Here is a 19,216-nt window from a genome sequence, read left to right as displayed (position 1 = left end):
TGGCAGGCATGGCTGGCGGACAGAATTAAAGCCAGAGCTGATGAAGCAAATGGCCTGGGGTGGGTACTGTGGATGAACCTGTGCTGCGGGCAATGATACCCCGGCACTCATGCCAACCGGGCTGGGCTCTGGCACTTTGATGACTGGCTGTAGCCACTGCACAAGCTGTCCTTGGGCTGCAGGCACGCTGGGCACTGGGGATGGGGAGCCAGGGTGCCAGGAAAGGTGGCAAAGTGTGTGTGTGGGGCAGGAGGATGGATGTGCACACAAGAGGACTGTCCTCTCCCCTCACAACTGAAAACCCAGGGCTTGGCAGAACCAGGACCCCCATCCTGGTGACATGGGGACACGCAGGTTGGGGCAATCCCTGACCCTGGCTCTGCGCCTTCAAGAGTGGGAGGAGGCAGTGAAGCCCACAGACCCCTGTTTCACTTCCCCTCTCCAGCTGCAGCATCCTTCTAGCCCTCATTCCCCTTTCTCCCATACCCAGTGCTCCCTGCACAGCTCCACGAGCATCCCCAAACTCTGCCCCAGGTAGGGCCAGGACTTCCCAGAGGCCTTTTAGGTGTGCGACTGCAGCAATCTCTTCTCCATCTGCTCAGGCCAAGTGCCCACAGCAGGGACCATGCCACCCTTGGGGTCCCAGAGCACCCACCGAGGGGGCAGAAGGGGCAGGGCTGGTGGGGACACCCCTCCTGCAGTGGGTCTCCAGGCAGCTGGCTCAGCTCGCTCCTGGCCCGCTCTCTAATAGCTCCCCAGCTTTCCTTTCTAACGAGGCTCTAATTGGAAGCTGGTTGTGCTTCCCTTCCCCTCTTCTCAGAGCTCTCCAGTCCCAGTGCTGCAGGGCGATTAAGCTGAGGTTTTGGGTTTTTTTAATATGGCAGAATTATTTTGGAAGGGCCAGGATCGTTACATGACGGGCTTCTTGAAAAACCCCAGGCTTCGCCTTTCAGACGAGGCCTTTTCAAGTGGTTTTGCACAGTACACGTCTCTGGGCAGCGACCGTCTCGAACAGTTACTGTTAATTATAGATGCCTCTTTCCCGCTCGCCCATTACTCAAAGGATTTTTGTGTGTTTTAACAGTGTTTTACATCAGCCTGAATAAGACTCTATTCAGTATTTCCAAGAGCTGGAACTTGGGCATCCCCTGCTGTATGTGTTGTGCTCTCCTCCCTGCATCCCCGGGGCCGGGGACCGGGCAGCCGGTGGGGGCACAAGCCTTCCTGCCACCAGCCAGCCGGTGCAGGCACTGCTCTTGGCACAGGAGTTGTGCCTGCTGCGTGTACACCCTCTTTGCACCCCTCTCCTGACCACTCACAGCCTTGGGTTTGCACGCCCAGCTCCTCGGGGCCATCTCCTAAATCCACCCTCCATCATCCCTCTTGCCAGCTGAGCCCACTGGTGCGTGCTCAGACGGACCCTGTGCCCACCGCGCTCTTTGGCCAAGGATGGAAGGGCAGTGAGAGCCCCGGGCACGCTGGCCTCACCCTGGTCTCCTCAGGATGCACGGGGTCCTCTTCTCTCCTTCTGAGCCCCGGGCTGGTACCTTCCCCTTGCAGTAACGTGGGGATGTCTGCCCTGCGCCATGCAGCGCGTAGCTGGAGTTGTTCCCCATGTCCGTTGTGCTGCATTTGTCAGCACTGATTTTATGCCTCCTCCATTACCTGCTTATTCAACAGCAACTTGTTGCACTCAGCAGTTTTTTTCTGGCTGCCCTGAAGAGTTTTATATCATAGAAAAATGGTGTTGCCCCCTGTGCCCCCCCATTTGTACCCTCTGCCTGCAAAAGCCACCCTTTACTCCAGCTTGCCTCCTGCTCTTCACCCTAGGCATAGGCTCTGAGAAGAGCCTGCCTCTTCTCCCACGACAGCCAAGCTGGTTTAGCTATCCTTGGGGAAACACCTTGCCCTAAGTATTTTCCCAGTCCCGCTGCATCCCCCGGTATGCTCAGCTGGGCATGCTGGCCCCTTCTGAGAGCTCTGGTGGGTTCAGGAGGGGTGACTTCCCACCACAGAGCAGTGGTCCCACCACAGAGATGGGAGTCTTTGCCTCCTTTCTGCCACCGGCTGATTTTTGCCCGCTTGGCTGCAGGCTGCTGGTTTTTCTGCAGGTCCTGAAACCTTCCCAGATGGAGGGCTGAGTCCTGAGCTCTGGATCCCCCCCAAGAGGTGGGAACCCTCCGTGATGTGCTGGGTGCTCTGCACGGGGGGGGACAGACCCTGGGGCAGAGCGGCCTGCCCAAACACTGGGCAGCTGGGGTTTGGGTGCCCCTGCCAGACAGCGAGGCTTTGGTCAGTGCAGAGGTTTAGAAGGGTTGGGAGATGAGGGACAACCTCAGGACCATTCTGCTGGATCAATTTCCCAAGCCCAAAGGGGACAAGAGCTTCCCCTGGGTGCTCCGGGGCTGTCCGTGAGCTGCTGGCTGCTCCCCTGAGAAACCACGAGCTGGGGGGCAATAATGGATCCAGCTCATCCTCATGCCCACCATCAGGCTGGAGTGGGGACTTTGGGGAGGGTGGGGGGCAGCCGGGGGGCACAGAGGCATTGTTTGAGAAGAGCCCCATTTGGGACTGGGGGGGGGTGGGATGCACCTTGTTTGGGTACCTCCACAGCCCTCGTCTCCTCCAGCTCAGCCTATAGGGCACTGTGGTCAGGCCCATTTATAAAGCTGGTAAATATATCGGCAGAGTTTATGTCCCCTCCAAAGGTCAATATTTGTGCAGAGTTTAATTTTAACTTAACAAGCAGTTGTTTGCAGAGGCTGCCCTGTTTGTGTGTGTGTGTGTGTGTGTGTGTGTCCATGTGTGCGCTTCCCCATCGATCGATGCTGAGGGGGAGGCGTGCAAGCGGCTGGCGTGCGTGCACTGGCTCACCGGGGCGCAGAGGGGGTCGCCGCAGCTCCCCTCTCCCAGAGATGCTCCGGATGCAGGGGCAGCACTGTGAGGTCCAGGACAAGGACCAAGGTCTGTGGCCGAGGCTATAAATGCAACCCACAGACCTCTCCGGGAGGTGACAGCGGGCAAAATGTGCCCCATGCGGCTTCGAACAGCAGCCGATGGGGACGGTGGCTTTCCCAGCCTGTTCTGACCGGTGCCCTGGGCTTGCTGTGGGCAGCTCTGCGGCCGCGCGGCCCCCGGCCTTGTCCCTCCTGAACCCGTGTGGCTTTTGTGGCTCTCACCCGTGTTCTGGCAATGTGCGTCTCCGAGCTGAGCACATCGTTCGGGCTGGTTCCAGCATGAAGCACTGGCTTTGCGGAGGGCTCGGAGGGCTCAGCACTGGTCCCCATGCACAGCCACTCCGAAAACAACTGTGGGCTTTCTCCCAGGCCTCTTCCAGTATCACTACCCATGGGGTTTTATCCCCCCCGCCCTCCATCCTCCCACGCCACCGTGCAACGCAAACCTGCATCCCACACACACCTGCAACACCTCACCAAGGCTGGTGGCTCCTCTCTGAGAGGTCTAGAGCCGGACTGTCCCCATGCTGGCAGGGGACAGGGGAGTGACGCTGCCCCGGTCTGCACGCTGACAACTGAGGCTTCTGTTTCCGCTACTCCCAAAGCTCTCCTAGCTGAAACCCCATGCTCTGCTTCACCCCGGGGCTGGCCACATGTCCCCATTGGGCTTGGGGACAGGCTGTGCATATCACCCACAACATCTCACCCCTTGAGACGGAGGCTGGGTCCTCTCCGGTACCCACGACGCATCCCAGTATCCCAGGGCAGGATGGGACAGTGGGTCAGGTCTGATACCCTCCTCTAGCCCACCTTGCTAAGGGCACAGAGTCTGTCCTCCGGGTGCATAGCAGCAGGCACAGATTTTTCCCAGTTTCCCACCCCAGGGATAGCAGCCTGGGGGCAGGAAGGAGGGGATGCAGCCATGGAGAGGCAGGAGTGCTGGGACGGAGCCCGCCATCCCCGCAGCGTGGCCGCCGGGGCTCCGTGTTTTGCAGCCCGCCTTGTGGGCGCTGAGGTTTGGTTTCCCTTCTCTCTCCTCTTTTCCTCTTCCTCGCCAGGCCCCGGGGCTGCCGGCTGACCTCAAAGGGAAAAGCGGGCTGCGAGGGACAGCGGCGGGGGACAGGCAGGGGTAAACACGGGGCTGGGGCCGGCCAGGCGGTGGGTGATGAAGGTGAAGTCATGCCGTGACGTCAGCCCTGCGGCTTTGGGGACAGCCGTGGTTAGGGCTGCCCGAGGAGGGGCGGCTGTTTTCCTGCAGCTCCGCCGCTCGGTCCCGGTGCCCGTCCAACTTATAAACTTTAATGGCCAGTTTAAAAGGTTCCTGCCATGGGCACCTTGTTACCAGTTTTAGGTTTTTAATTTGGAAACTTTCCCCTCTGTGGTCAGGGGAGGAAGGACTTGGGTCCGCTCGGGGCCAGTCATCAGGACACGCGGGTGCCAAAGAGACGGTCCAGAAGGGCTCTGTTCCCGTCACTGGTGTTGGGGCAGGGTCGGCCATGCCAGCGCTGAGGAGGGCAGTGGGACGTGCGCTGTGCGTGGGGCAGATGGTCTGGAGGAGCCCCCCGGTGCCCACCTTGCCGCCCACATATTAGTGGAATAAATTTAGGTCCTCCTTGGTTGCTGGCTGGGGGAGTGCCAGCAGCCACCTGCTCCTGCTCAGTGCAGTCCTACCCCGACCCTGGCGACCACCATGGCTCTGGGATGTGCAGGAAGCATCCTCACCCCGCAGCCCTCGGGAGGCACCGGGAGCCCTGGCACCTCTATGCAGCGGGGTGAGGAGGCATGGAGCTACGGCCATGTTTGTCCCCCCAGCCACCCGGGTCCTCGTCCCAGCTGTCACGGTGTGACCTCTGGTGTTTGCCTGGCTCATCCCCCATCTGCCACCACCATGGCAGTGGTTGTCCTGCCCTGTGGGGCTGCAAGTAGTGGGTGTCTACTGCAGAGACCATCAGAGGGGTCTGCCTTGTCCCCTGCCCTGTGGTTACTGATGGCTGTGACCTCCCCAGCCACATCAGAGGGGATGCTAGCATCCATTCCTATGGCTTGCTCTTGCCATGCTGCAGCCAGCAGAGCAGGGGTTAGGCACGGAGCCGTGCCCACGTGTGCTGCTTGGCAGTAGAGGAGATGCGGGGCAGGTACCTCAGGAGATGCTGAGGGCATGGTACTGCTGCTCTTCCTCACTGCCCACCTTCCCTGAAGCCCTCTGGCAGCCTCCACGAGGTGTGTGTTGGCAGAATCACGTTTCACCAGTGCAACCTCAGCTTTCCTTTACCTGCGGTGACTCAACGGGCCCTTGCAAATGCCCAGGAGGTGCTGGGTGCTGGGACAGAGGGACAAGGCCCGACACCCTCCCATGCAACAAGGAAACCAGCCTAGAAGCTTGAGGGAGCACCCCCACAGCCTTTCCACCCAGCCCTCCCGTGCAGCTGGAGAAAGCAAGGACATCTCCCCCCTAGTTGGGCTACAGCCACCTGGGGTTACTGATGGTGGGTCTACAAGGAGTCACCATGGCTTGGCTGGGTCTCTCCTTGTCTCCAGATGGATGTCATGGGGCTTGTCTTTGTGTTCCTGCTATACGTGCTGGCTGTCTGAGGGTGCTGCATGCAGTGCCGGCTGATCTAGCGTTGCCATAAGCCCCTGTGGGAGAGCCCACCCTAGAGCATCTTAGCTATTAGGTGGGTCCGGGACCTTTTTTAGACCTCGGTGGGGCTTCAGGGAGCTGCACGGCAGACAGGAGGGCTGGCTTGGCAAAAGTCTGCACCCCAGGGGCTGAACTCCCCCAGGGTGGGCACCCGGAGCACTATAAATAGCACATGGAGCCAGAGGAGCAGAGGAGTGGCCCTGGTTTACCAGTGCTTTCATACCATGGCTTTCAAGTGGTTCCCCTGCCTCTTCCCCATGAGCCAGTGGCACATCTGTGCTCAGCCTGGGCGCGGGGCTGGTCGGCGGGATGCCTCCGGGGCCGTGCCACGTGCTCTGCGGCCGCCGGAGCCGGTGCCGTTCGCCAGCCCCAGAGCAGCCCTGCCTTTGCCAGCCCTGTAATTGATTCCTGCTCTCCTGCACGGGTGGAGGCTGCAGATGTGCGGCCTGGTAGGAGGCAGCGGGCTGCGGGTACCAGCTCCGGGAGCCAGCCCAGGCAGGGCAAGGAGCAGCCCAGTCCTCGCCTTGGCTCTGATGTCTACTTTGAGAGCTGCTTTTTGAGTTTCCACACGTTGGGAGAGGTTCTCTCCCAGCCTTGGCTCCTGTTTTAGGTCTGCTGGAGGAGCTGGGGTGGTTGGGGAGCAAAGAAACAGCACCCCAGGTGTCACCGTTGTGTCTGCTGATGACGGGCTTGTGTTTTGAGATGATGGCAGCTGATGGCAGTGCAGAGGGGGGATGTAGACATCCCCCATTCCCCTGAGACTGTGGAAAGACCTGGCTGGGGAGGGAGAAGGTCCTCTTGCACAGAGCCCCAGCAGCTCTGGAAACTGGCCTCCCAGCCAGGCAGCAGCCCCACTGAAAGCTGGGATCTGGCAAGGGGGAGCAGGGGCAGGAGCGAAAACAATCCAGCTTACTGAACCCTCCGATGTCTTTGAGGCTGGCAAAGAGCAGGGCCATGGGGATGGCAGGGCTTTAAGTCATAGAGGAGGATCTTCTAGCCTGGCTCCATATGCGAGACAATATATTGGAGCGTGTTATTACGGATAAGGTTAAAGATAAACCGATTTTTAGACTGGAAGGTGATGGTGGTCCAGGAAAGAGTGACTGCAGACAGATGAGGTTTGACATGAGCATGGGGGAGCCGCAAGCAGGTGCCCTGGGTACCTTGTTTTCCAGTGCTGCTGATGACAGGTAGCGCTGCATGGAAGAAAACGCCTAGAAAAATAGGGATGAAAATGGTGAGGCTTTTAAAAAACCCTGTATTTAGCCAAAGGGCATGTTTTTGCTGTCTGGAGATGGCAAGGGGTGGGTGAACCCTTAGGAGCAAGGCAAGCCCAAATGGAGAGAGCGGCGTGATGAGTGGGCAGGGGGCTGGAAAAAGCAGCGGCTGCCAGAGGCGGGGGAGGTCTCTGCTCCACATCGCCCATGGGGAGAGCGGCGGGGCTCAAGAGCATCATGTCCCTGGTGGGCTGGGATCCCTGCCCTTGAAAACCAGGAGCGACTTGGGCTGCAGCAGCCGAACCTAGCAGGGTTCACCCAGGCAGAGGGATGCAATGTGGGGCAGGGTCGGGGCCACGGCTCCCAGCTCCCCCAGGCCTTTGTGCCACCCCCAGCCATCACCACAGGGATCCCATCCCTCTCTCCAAGGGCTGAGAGGCCGAAGGTGCCCTGACAGAGTGTTTTATTAGCAGCAGGTGCCTGAAATCGAACCCGTGGCCCAGCAATCCCTCCCCTCACCTGGAGATGAACTCGGCTTGGGGGGGCACGGCTGCACAGGGTCAGCCCCCGCCGGTGCCGGCATTACCCCTGTCGCAACCAGAGCGGCTCCCCGGCAGCCCGACGGGCTGGTCCTGCCCTGGGCGACAGGCGCGTAATGCCTGATTTCACAGCACCGGCGTGCTCCCTTTGCTCGTGGCAATGATCTCTCCTGCCCCGGCCAGCTCCAGCCCCTGGCCAGTCCCTGACCTGCAGCTCTGTCAGCTGGGATTAGGCACAAGATTTAGGCTAAGACCTCTTTGCTCCTGGCTGATAGAGAGGGGAAATCCCGTTCCATCATCTCTGGAGATGGAGCTCCTGCCCTCCAGCCTATGCGCGGCAGCTCCCAAACCTGCCTCCAGAGATGGGTCAGGAGCATCTCAGCTCTGTGTCCAGCACCGGGGCCTTGCAAATGCCACGGCAGTGCCATGGCTGGGAGCAAACCCCATGCGGAAGAAGAAGAAAGCAGAGACTCCCCCATCTCTCCAGCTCTAAGGTGGTCCGTGAGATGGGCATAGGTGCCTGGGCCATCTGCAACAAACCAAGGGGATGCTCCTAAGGGAGGGAGCTGAGGAACAGGAGTGGTGCATGCAGAAAGGCTCCCCGCTTTGTCACCTGCAGCCCCCCCTCCCAGAGGCAAGTACCAACCCTGGACTTGCAGGAGCGCTGTATCTGAGCCTCCCTATGGCACGGTGCTGTGCCCGGGCCGGGGATACTCATCACCTCCTCACGGGCTGCACAGCCCCAGCCAGCCCTCCGTGTCCCTGCAAGCCTGTCCTCTCCCAGAGTGTCTCTTCCTGCTCGTCTCCCCGGACCCCAGCTTTGTTGGCTGAGCTCATTTAGCTTTGACAAAGTTTATAGCACACTGGAATGCAGAATTGCTGCTGGCCTCTCTCCAGCCTAAACATCCCCACCCCGTGGAGCGACAGGAGCTGATAAGGGTGAGTGCCGCAGCGGGCAGGTATCTCGTGCCCAGCCCGCGACCTCACGGCCACACAACCTTGAAGGTTGTCATTTGTCTCACGCGCGCGTGTGTATATGTGTGTATGTGTGTGTGTGTGTGTGCAAGCTGTCTCCCATCCCCAAGAAATGTTCTCAGCGTCTCTGGTTTTCTCTCTGGGCCAAACCCACATGCACGTTGCCCGAGACCAACTCCGAACAGACTCCTTTGATGAGCAGGGCTTAAATATATATTTGGCATTCCAGCGGCAGCGTGCCGAGCGTGGCCGAGGGTGTGAAAGTGTTTGCTTGACAAACTCCGGGGGCTCTCGCCTCTGTGCTGGCCCTGGGGACTCCTAGGAGAGAAATGTCAAGGAATTTTTCACCTCTCTGTTTTGTTTTGTGTTTTTATTTTGTTTTCCTTCTGAGAGGGCATTTTTAGCTCTGGTGAAAAGTGCCTGATTGACAGTCCCAGAGACTGAGTCCCCTCTCTTCGCTGGGACAGGGACAGAGGGAGTAAACGTCCCACTCCATTCCCAGGGGGAAAAGGGAACAGCCCTGCAAGCCTTGTGGCAGCTCCCATCTCCTCTCTGCTGACCCTGTCCCCTCTGTGAGCCCCGCGCTGTCATGGATGTATTTGGGTACCAGCAGGATGGAGATGCCCCACATCCTAGATGTCCCAGGCCGTGGTCTGCTCAGAGACAGCCCTTTTCCGAAGAGTCTCTGTCTGCTGAGGCCGGGGGGGGGATGTCTCAGTCGCAGGGTACTTCGTCACCACTAAGCTGGCCCCAGAGAGCTCTCTGCCCCAGCACCATGCCATGAAGACACCCGTGATTTCCCAGCCGGTGTCCCCATGTGCCGCAGCACCAGTCTGGGGTACGCTCTGGTCCCCAGGCACTTTTGGGGGTGTGGAGAGATCTTGTCACCTTGCGCCTGCGTGGGGAGAGGTGGAGCGAGTGGAGCAGGAGAGTGTCTCCATGGGCAAGTTGCAGGTGGACGGGCTGGATGCTTCCAGCCTCCTGAAATGGTGCACGGGAGGCGCTGGGGGCGTGAAGTTAAAACCACCCTGATCTTCACTTGCCACTCGGCTCCTTCTGGGCTGCAGCTGGCGATGGGGCAGGGGGGGCAGCTCCATCACCAATTCCCATGCGATGCGGGACGCATGGTGGGTCTGGGACGTGCAGGGCAGAGTGGGGTGCAGAGCTGGGCCTCTGGCCTTGGATGGGAGCCCAGCGGTGTCTCCTGTGTGGGGAGGGAGGCAGAGTCTCCCCATTGCTCCAGCCGCTGCGTCCTGCGCCTGTGGGAAATGGGGAGGGGGGGCCCTGGGCAGCAGATTCAGTTTCAGACCCCATGTCTGCAGTGCCCGGAGCGGGGTGAGATCCCGGCTGGCTCCTGGGGAGGGGGCTGGCGGGGGGGGGGCTGCATCTGTGTGTTCCCAGCTGTCCCCAGTGTAATCCCTCACGAAAGAAAATCCCCTGCCCTGCTGCATCCCTGTTGTCTGGTGACAGGACCGCCTGGCCCTAAATCACCTGCGGCTCCCAGCCTGATGGATCACCATGGAAATGGGGATGCTGCTCCCCAGGACAGCAGACAGAGAGAGTCTGGGCTCTGCATGGCAGGGGTCCGGACTCTGGAGGCTCCAGAGCAAGGATTAGGATGCTGTGAGTCTACTGGGCAAGGCTTGGTGCCCTGGGGACTGCAGGGCAGGGATTGGTACCGAGGGGTACCAGTTTGTGGGCAGGGACCTGCTGTGAACTATAGATGCTGAGAAAGGGATACGGGGGACTGCGGAGCAGGGTTGGGGAGCCTGGAGGGGCTGTCCCCGGGGCAAGGGCAAGCTTGGCTTGGGCTCCCGGAGGTTTCCTTCCCGGACCACTGAAGAATCGCTGGCTTGTCTGGCAGAGCACGGACCTGTGGATTTCCTGGGCAGCGAGTCCCTTTCATGTGGCCGCTCGCAAACTCTCATGACATCACCGGGGGCTGCTCCTCCCGGAGACAAACCCAGTGCTTTTTAGGGGTTTGCCATTCCCCCCCCCCCGCCCCAGCCTGTGTGTTTTGGCCAGGGGGGACCCGGGGAACCGCATCCAAGAGCTGCTGCTCTGGCAGGGAGACGGCAGGCAGGGCTGGTGGGCAGGGGGAGGGCAGCGCGTCGTCCCCCCCCCCGTACTGAATAAACATGGGCTGGCCGGGGCTGGAGGGGGCTTTTCCAGGCTGGACCACACCCCGGGGGGCTATTTTTTGCCATGAATGAAGGGGCTGTGTGCTCGCAGGGCAGCCTGGCCTCTTGCCGCTGCTGCTGCACACAGAGAGCTCGCCTGACACTCAATCCTGCTGCCTGGCCGGGGACCAACATCTGCACTGAGCAGCTGGGCACTGCCCGGGGACACCTGGGCACCCGGCACAGCTGGGCACTGCTTCCAGGACACCTGGGCACTGGCACATCTGGGCACTGCCTGGGGAACACTCGGGCACCCGGCACAGCTGGGCACTGCTTCCAGGACACCTGGGCACTGGCACATCTGGGCACTGCCTGGGGAACACTCGGGCACCCGGCACAGCTGGGCACTGCTTCCAGGACACCTGGGCACTGGCACATCTGGCCACTGTCCAGGGACACCTGGGCACTGGCACATCTGGCCACTGCCTGAGGGACACTCGGGCACCCGGCACAGCTGGGCACTGCCTGTGGGACGCTGACAGGCTGCTGGGGCTGAGAAACACGGCCTGTCGCAGAGCAAGGGGAGGTGACAGTGACTCAGTGACTGTGCCAGCGGTGGTGGCAGGGCCGCTGGGGCATGTCGGACCCAGCCCTGCTGGGGCCATGTGCCTGGGGAGCCGCCTGAGCCAGTGCGGGGGCGAGCCCTGCTGCCCCCCTGCCCCACGCAGCAATGCTTCCTGCTGCAGTTGCGGGTGACAATGGGGCAGCGTCCCCAGGGACTGCCCCTCCGGCTGCGCCCGCGCTTGGGAGGGACTGCAAAGCTGCCGGGGTGGAGCGGCCACTGCCTCCCGCGCAGCCCAGTCCCGAACGCACCCAAATTCCCCCCAAAGCCCCTAATCCCACCTGGCTCAGCCCCAGCTTCCGCTCCAGGCCCTGTTAGCTCAGCTAATCCCTTGTGCACCGGGTTTAGGGACACACAGGGTGCAGCATCCCCGCGGGTCCCTCCCCGTCACCCCCAGCTTTCACTTCTCAAGGGGTCTGTGGGCTGCTGTGCCAGTCCCCAGCCCTGACCCACGCTCCTGCTGCCCCCGCCAGCCCCGCTGCCCCACAGGCCCCAGGGGAGCTGCCAGTGTTTGTGCCCATGAATGGGTGGCCTGCCCTCTCCGGGTGGAGCCGGGGTGCTGGATCCCACCCCTCGCTGTTCCTTATCGCCACACAGCATCCTTGTGATTCACCAGGTGTGGCTCCCTTTCCGTCACCCCACTTTGCAGGAAGTTTCCCGGCCAGCCCCCCGCAAGCCCTGCGCAATAATAACAAGCCGGGATGAGCTGGCCGGCCTTCCTGAGCAACCCTACAATAACAAACCAGCCCGATGTGTCCAGCTTTCCTGGACAGACAATAATAAACCCACATGAGCTGGCACACTTTGCGGAGGAACCCTACAATAATACGCCTGGGTGATGTGTCCATATTCACCAAGCCACCCTACAATAACAAGGCAGTGTGAGCCACCCAACTTCCTTGTGGAGGAGAGGGGTCCCTCAGCTGTCCCCCTGGGCCAGGAGGGACCCTGGCCACCAGGTCTCCATGTCTTCTGCTCCTGGGCGTGCCCAGGCCCTCCACTGCCTGCACTGGCCCCTGGAGAAGGCACCCCATGTCGGTGGTGGGCCAGGTTGGCAGAGATGATGCCTGTAGGTGCCATCAGCGTGTGGCTCTGCCTTCCTGGAAGCCAGCAGCAAGTCCTCACAAGTCTTGGCATGCTGGGACCTGCTGCTCTTCAGGACATCCTCCTTTCCCAGCTCCGTTGCCAAACTGGCACCCAATGTCAGCTGCCCCAGAGGCTCTCCTGCTGTTGCCCCGCAGGCTGCTGGATGGGAGGACAAGTGCCCGTGGTCAGGCTGGTGCTGGGGGTGCCACCAGCAGCTGCCCCCAGCCCCTGGGCAGCCATGCCCACCTTCTTGCAGGGTAGCCCAGGTGGGGAAGGAAGGCTGGTGCCTGTAGCAAGGGCTGCTCTGCAGGGCCCCACTCTTTTTCAGGGAGTTTGTTGGCACTCGGGCAGCAGGATGTCTTGGATGCCTGCAGTCCTGCTGGGCAGCGCGGTGGGATGGCCTCTCTCCAAGTGTGATGGGGTAGGGGCTGTGCCCACTGGGGTCTGGAGCCCCTCGCCCCCTACCAGCCCTCTGCCAAGCCCCAGGCTGTTCCCGGTGGGCTGGTCCTCCTGCGTCTGGGAAGGAGGTGCTGCAGCCTCCTGTCCTACCTCTGCTCTGCTGCTGTCCCTCCTTTCCCTGGGATTTATCCCTGAGAGCTAGAAGCAGCAGTGTGTGGGCAGGGCAGGGGCAGGATCCCCCTCCCCCTCCCCAGCATCCCCGCATCCACCCCAGCACAGCGGTGGCACAATGCAGAGCCCCCGCTGCCACCGCTCCCCTCCGCTCTGTGTCTGCGAGAAAAGCGGTAACCCAAGCCGCGAAAACAGCACAAGGAGAAAAGAAAAGGGTATTGAGCGGCCGGGCTGCTGCGGTCGCCGGCCAGCATAGACTGCTGGTTGTTAAGCGTGCGCCTCGCTTGCAAAGGCTGCCTTGATGAAGTGTGAGACAGCACTTACGGAGGGACGCGGGCAGGCATTCTCGCTCCATCTTCCGCTCACAGTGCTGCTCTTTATGCGCCTGACATTTGCTCGCTGGAAAGGCCCCGAAAGTCAGGGGGAAAGGAAAACATTGCCCGCAGCGGGGCCGGAGCGGCGCTGGGAGGAGTGCCGGGCCGTGCTGGGCCGGGCTGGGTCGGGCTGGGATGCTCGTCCGTCCTGGCCTCACCGCCCCGCTCTTCCCCGGGGTGACCCCTTCACCTCTCGGCAGCTCTCCGGTTGCCTTCCCCTGCCGGCACTGCCGCTTCCTGCCAGGTGTGCTCAGCCTGGCTCCCTGCCTGGGAAGCCCTGGCCATCCTGCCCCTGCCTGCTCCACAGGCGGGCTGGCAGCACCGCCAGCCGTCCTACCTGCTGCGGCTGCGTGTCCCCAGGAGCGTGCGTGGTAGAGGGTGATGGGGACAGGTCCCTTAGTTGTCCCCTGCTGGGGTACATAGTGGCCCAAGCACTGCTGCAAGCTGGGGGGAGCATGTGCAAGCAGTTCCAAGGGCTGGAGGAGCTGGGAAAGGGCATCGGCGTTCAGTGTGGGGCACCTCGGGGCACTTTGGGGCAGCTTGGGGTGCTTTGGGGCAGCTCTGTCCCAAGGGAGAGGGTCACTGCTCCATGAAGTCAGGCTGGTGTGTCCTGCTCCATCCCAGGAGGATGATCTGCCCCTCTGCCTTCCCTTGACCCTATCCAGAAGGGAGCAGTTCAGCCCCCTTCATTTCTGTCCTCCCGCAGGTAGATCCTGGTGGGATCCCTTGGTCCAATGCTGTTGGCAGAGCTTGCTTGAGCGGGTAGCCCAGATGGATGCTCATCTACCTGGATCCCGGGGTGGATCCCTCCCCATCCTGACCAATGCTAGCACGACCATGGGCAGAGATGCCCAGCGCGCATCCAGCCCTGTTCCCAGGAGCAAGCACAAAGCTTGCGGCAGGGAAAAGAGCCGAGGGCAGCCTAGCCACAAGGCACGGGAACGCCCCAGCCATGGAGCCCTTCCCTTGCCCGCCGTGGGCTGCCACAGCATCGCCAGGCTTCACCAGCACGGTGGCAGCCATGGCCATCACCGGAGAGTTGGTGCACCATTCCCAGGCCACCGTTCCACCACGCCGCTTCCGCGGAGCCTGCTGGCAGGGGGAGCCTGGGGAAGCCATGCCCCCCCCGGCCCACGCCCCTTGGCTCCCGGCCCCGGCAGGAATTATTAAGTGTGCCCCTGTGGAGCATGTGCTGAGGCTGGCCACGGGAATGTGGGCAGATCTGACATACAAGCCACAGCAGCCAGGCTGTAATTTCCAAACAGGCCCTGTTCGCTCTGTTTTCCAGTTAAAAATATATTAAAAAATAGGAATGTGGGGTTTGTAGCGAAGAATGTTGGTAACCACTTCGAACGTCTGGTGTGATAATGAAAGGGTCAGTCCCCAGCTTTGAGCACGACCGATTTAGACTCTGGTGCTTGGCACCAGTGCGGGGGCCCAGCACGGTCCAGCCTGCCTGCAACCCACCCCCCGGTACCGGGCCAGGGGAAGGTGATGCTTCTGCATCGGTGGCACGGTGCCAGGCTGGGTGATGTGCCCCTCCTGCTCATGCTATCAAGAGGACATTCAAATCGCCATCTCTTATGGCCTCTTGAGGAGGGAGTCTGGGTAGGGGTGGGTGAAGGCAGGATGCCTGGGAGATGGATGCAGTACCATGCTCACCACTGGCCCTGCCGCCACAGTGGGGTACAGCCCCTAGCTGAGCCCCCCAGCATGGGGGGCACCGAGCGAGGCTGCAGTCCAGCTCCCCCACCGCTGCGGGGCTGCCGGCGAACACGGCTTGCTCCCAGCGCGAGGTCAGGCGCCTGCCCCCCTTCACTGGGCAGCCCCCCCGGCTGGGCTAATCACAGTTCAGGGTGTGCTGCAGAGCCTCCCGTCCCACTGCCGCAGCCTTGAGTCGCTCCTGATACCGTGGCATCCCACTTGGCCTTGTGGCCAGGTAGTCATAACATGCTGGGCGAGCTGTGCCAGCTCCCCGGGCATCGCTCCCCGGTGCCCAGCAAGCTGCGTGGGGCAACCCGGCCGGCACTCCCCCGGGTGCCAACTCTCTGCTCATGCCGCTCCCCAGACCTCTGGCATCATTGTTTATCCCAGAGAGGGATAATCAGAGAAAAACAAGTCACCGGAGGCCAGAGCTGACGTCGTGGTGGGGACAAGAAGCTGGCTGCAGCAGGGTTCAGCTTGGGGATGTGCTGGGGCAGTGGGGCAAGGAAGTAGGGGAAGGATGCCCGTAGCCAGGGCTTGTCCCCTACCCAGCCCCTTCTGGGGACACCTCCTTGTCCCTCTCAGCCTCCGGGGCCATCAGGTGGCCGGTGGCTGGCACAGCACGCTCCGCTCCCTGCTGAGTCACGGCTCTGCAGGGAAACGCTTCCAGCTCTGGTTATAAACCCATTTCCCTCCGGGGCTGTGAAGCGCGGCCCTCCCATCCCGGCGCAGGCCAGCTCCGACGGCCCCATGGCTCCGAGCCCGCGGGCTCGAGCCTCCGGGAAGGGCAGTGGCAGGAGGTGGCCAGTGACTCCCAAATTCCACCCCAGGCTTGCAGGAGCTGGGTCCTTCCCAGAGGCATGGGCAGTGGGTACCCTGCACCTGCAGACCCCTGTACCACTCCAGATGTCCATCCCTCCCTGGAGGCTGGCAGTACCGGACACCCTTCTCCCAGTGCCTCCCCAGTGTACCACTCCAGCGGGTGCCTGTGTGCAGGTCTTGGGGACACCGGGTGGTTACAAGCACGGTGGACACTCCGTGGCATTGCCCCATCCCCAGGGACACCACAGGGACACTATGCTGGCTCCGTGCAGCTGGGGCTGAGCACCAAGAGAGCAGCTGCCCTGCCCGGATCCTCACTTGGATGTTGGGAAGAGCAGAAGCCCTGGGGCTTGGGGCATGTCCCAGGTGCCGTCCTACACTGCAGCCTGTGTCCTGTCTGGGTTGGCGCAGAGAGGGGTGGGCAGTACCCTACGCCTGGGGCCACAGCCTGCCCCATCACCCTGGCACTCCCCAGGGACCCCTTGGTGGCAGGGAGAGGGGGGTGGGCAGCAGGGTAGTGGCACCCAGGGCTGGGTGGCTCTGCAGGGACTCTCCTGCCCTCCTGGGGCATTGACCCACGCAGTGCTATCTGGTACACTTTGCTCACTCCACGACTGTTCCCGGCTTTCCTGCGAGCTGCTGTTTGCTTTTCTCTGAATTATGACTCCAGCTTGTGCCTTTGATCTAGGCTGTGTCGGCCACTCGTTGCCAGCCCCTCTCCTGCCTTTGAAGTGCAGTCGCCTTCCTGGCCTCAGATGCTGCTTTTGCAACCTCAAGCCCCATGGCCAGTGGCTGAGGCATCCAGGGCACGAGCATCCCTAGTGTGTCCGAGGTCTTCAGCATCCCTCCTTCTCCCTGGGACCTTGTGATGGGCCAGTGTAAGCCCAGGGCTCAGAGGATGGGCAAGGAGGCATTGGGAGGTGTGTTTGCCCAGTGGCAAGCAATCCCAGGGATGCTTGCTGGGCACTGGGACCAGAGCATCGCTCCCTCCTGTGGCAGTGGGCAGGGACACAGGAGGTCCTGCACAGAAGCTGGCCAAAAAGCAGACCCCCAGTGGCATGTGTGTCCTACAGCTAAAGGGCCTTTCATGCCCACAACTCCAGCAGGAGGGATGAGACCTTTGGGAAGATGCCTTTCTGGTTACCAGCCAACGCATCCTGGCATCAGCCCTGCACTCCCGCCCTGTCTGGCGGGGAGCAGCAAGGGGGGCTCAGCCTGCCCTTTCTGCCACTGGGAAGCTGGGGCCAGGCTTTGGACTTTGGCCTTGAGTGGGTCTGAGCGTCCCCCATCCCCTCCCCGCTCCCCTGGCCCAGAGAGGATCCGGCCTTATCTGTTACACTTTGTTCTGCTGTCTGGGTGTGGAGCGGAGCAGAGATTAGTGCGCAGACCTTTGATACGTACACACACACACACACACACACACACACAGCCACGCACGCACCCGGAGCCATGATCATCCACACATGGCTGCACGCAAGCCCCCGTGCACACACAGATGCTCACGCTCACCTGCACATGCGCACCCACACTGTGTCCTGCACGTCCCCATGCAGCCACCCCCTCCAGGGCACACACGCCTTTCCCCATCTCTGTACGTGTTTGTTTTCTGGTCGTGCGCTCCATGAGGTTCCCAGTGGAGCACGGCGCTTGCCCAGCTTGCCAGCCCCCTCGTTGTGACAGCCACGGTCCCCCATGCACATCGGCATGGCCCAGAGGATGAGGGTGGCATCCCACAGCCCTAGCAGGGGGTGCAGGCAGGAGGATGGGGGGCTTCCCAGCATCAAGCCTGCATGGAGGGAAAACGTGTGCAGGGAGGCGGGAGTCACTCTGGCAGACTGGGAGCAAACTTGGGCATCCCTCATCTTGCCACCACGTTGCCCCCACTTGCCATAGGGCCACCGGGGATGGTGTGTCCTGCCCGCATAGGCATCGCTGGAGGCAGTTATAGCAGGCAGAGGTTCCCTGTCCTCACCTCGTGCCGAGGTCCTGCCCCTGCCCAAGGCTCACTGTCCTTATCGGCCAGCCACGGCTCCTGCCAGGGAAGCCACAGCCCTTCCCATGCGATCTTATCTCCGGTGTTTCATGAATGACTCGCAAGCCTCCGCGGTCTGAATGGGAAGGCAGCCCACTGGCTGGAGCAGGTGTGTGTGTTTGTGTCTGTGTGTGTCTGTGTCTCTGTGTGCTTGTGTCTGTGTGTCTGTGCATGCACGGCTGGGGAGCAGAGGGATGCATGGCCCCTTCTCCGCTGCCCGGCACCCTCTGCAGCACCGTGGCAGGGTGTCCTGGCAGGAACTATGTCCTGGCAGGTGATGGCCTGGCAGGGTGACGGTGTCTCTGCTCTCTCCCACAGAGCCTGCCCGAGATCTGTGGTGCGGGAGAGGGGCAGGTGTTCGCCAACACTCTGCAGCAGCTCTACACGGCGGTGACGCAGCAGGAGGCCAAGCAGGCTCGGAAACGGCAGCGCTCGGGTGAGGAGCTCCCTGGCTGTGATATGGGGAGAGCCCGAAGCACCCAGCCTCCCTGCGGCTGAGCTCCCATCCTGGGGAGAAGGGGAGTGGGGCCCTGGGTGCAGCTCACCCCATGCCACAGTCTCCCCCTTTGCTTTCCCCCCATGGGCTGAGCTCCCCCACCCAGGCGCCGTTCCTGGTGTGGGTTTGGGCAATGCCCCACGGTCCCTCATCTCAATCCCGAATGGCATCTCTTTCTGCTGGTACCAGAGAACGCTGAGGACCCGGCGCCTGCTGCAGAAACAGCAGGGCACCCCCATCCACCGCCTCCATCCCAGGAGGATGAAGCAGTGTCTTCCAGTGAGGGCACCACGGTGAGTGCAGCTTTAGGTACAGCTTCTCCGTACCAACGGCAGGATGGGGCCTGCACCTCCCTTCCCTCTTCGCATCCCAACCCTGTACCCACCCAGGATGCACTGGGGGTCTCAACTCAGTTCCTAGCCCATCCTCCCCGGATGGGGAGAGTGTGGGTCCATTGCACACGTGTGTGTGGCTTGCACATCCCCACGGGGGTGGGGGGGTGTCACTGCTTGCACATATGCACCCATCTTGTGCGAGCCCCCCGGGGGGGGACTGACGCTGCCTCCGCTTTGATTCCAGCCGGCCTCTTCCCCGGCTCAGAAGCCCCGGCTGCCAGTGGCCAAGGCCAAGCCGAAGAAGGCGAAGGGGCTCTTCAGCTGAAAGGTCGCTGCCCCCCACCCCGAGGTTCTCTGTTCCCCCCAGCATCCGAGAGAGACAGTGCAGAGCACCCATGTGTTCTTTGCCTCCCTGCCTGCATCTGCCGGTGGACCCTGGCCTGGGGCATGGTACCCTCCTGAGGTGTCTGCAGCCAGGATGATGGGGCATCTCCTCTCTTCAGCCGTGTCTCAGGAACCTCTTTTCTGCCTCTTCCCTGGTGTAGAACTTGCCCAGGCTGCCCCGTGATGGAGCCAGCGCTGGGACCCCGGGGGGAGTGGGAGGGATGCTGGCGGGTGGGTGTGGGACAGCAGGGACCCCAGCAGGGCCGTGGGAGGGATGCTGGCAGGTGGGTGTGGGACAGCAGGGACCCCAGCAGGGCCGTGGGAGGGATGCTGGTGAGTGGG

At 61.9% G+C, this 19,216-nt stretch overlaps 1 protein-coding gene across 1 annotated transcript in view; it reads left to right on the top strand.

Moving 5' to 3' along the window:
* NHEJ1 (non-homologous end joining factor 1) overlaps nucleotides 1-19,075 on the top strand; it is a 45,014-nt gene extending 25,939 nt beyond the window's left edge. Inside the window, exons 6-8 of the mRNA XM_063342378.1 lie at nucleotides 17,978-18,095; nucleotides 18,345-18,448; nucleotides 18,735-19,075. Coding sequence (XP_063198448.1) covers nucleotides 17,978-18,095; nucleotides 18,345-18,448; nucleotides 18,735-18,815 — 303 coding nt within the window. The 3' untranslated portion in view covers nucleotides 18,816-19,075. The remainder of the gene's footprint in view (nucleotides 1-17,977; nucleotides 18,096-18,344; nucleotides 18,449-18,734) is intronic.
* Nucleotides 19,076-19,216: the final 141 nt, after the last annotated feature.

Source organism: Chroicocephalus ridibundus, chromosome 7 (assembly GCF_963924245.1).
Source record: "Chroicocephalus ridibundus chromosome 7, bChrRid1.1, whole genome shotgun sequence".
Classification (NCBI taxonomy): Eukaryota; Metazoa; Chordata; class Aves; order Charadriiformes; family Laridae; genus Chroicocephalus; species Chroicocephalus ridibundus.
Note: the sequence above shows the minus strand (reverse complement) of the source record. Positions and strands in the feature narration are given on the sequence as shown.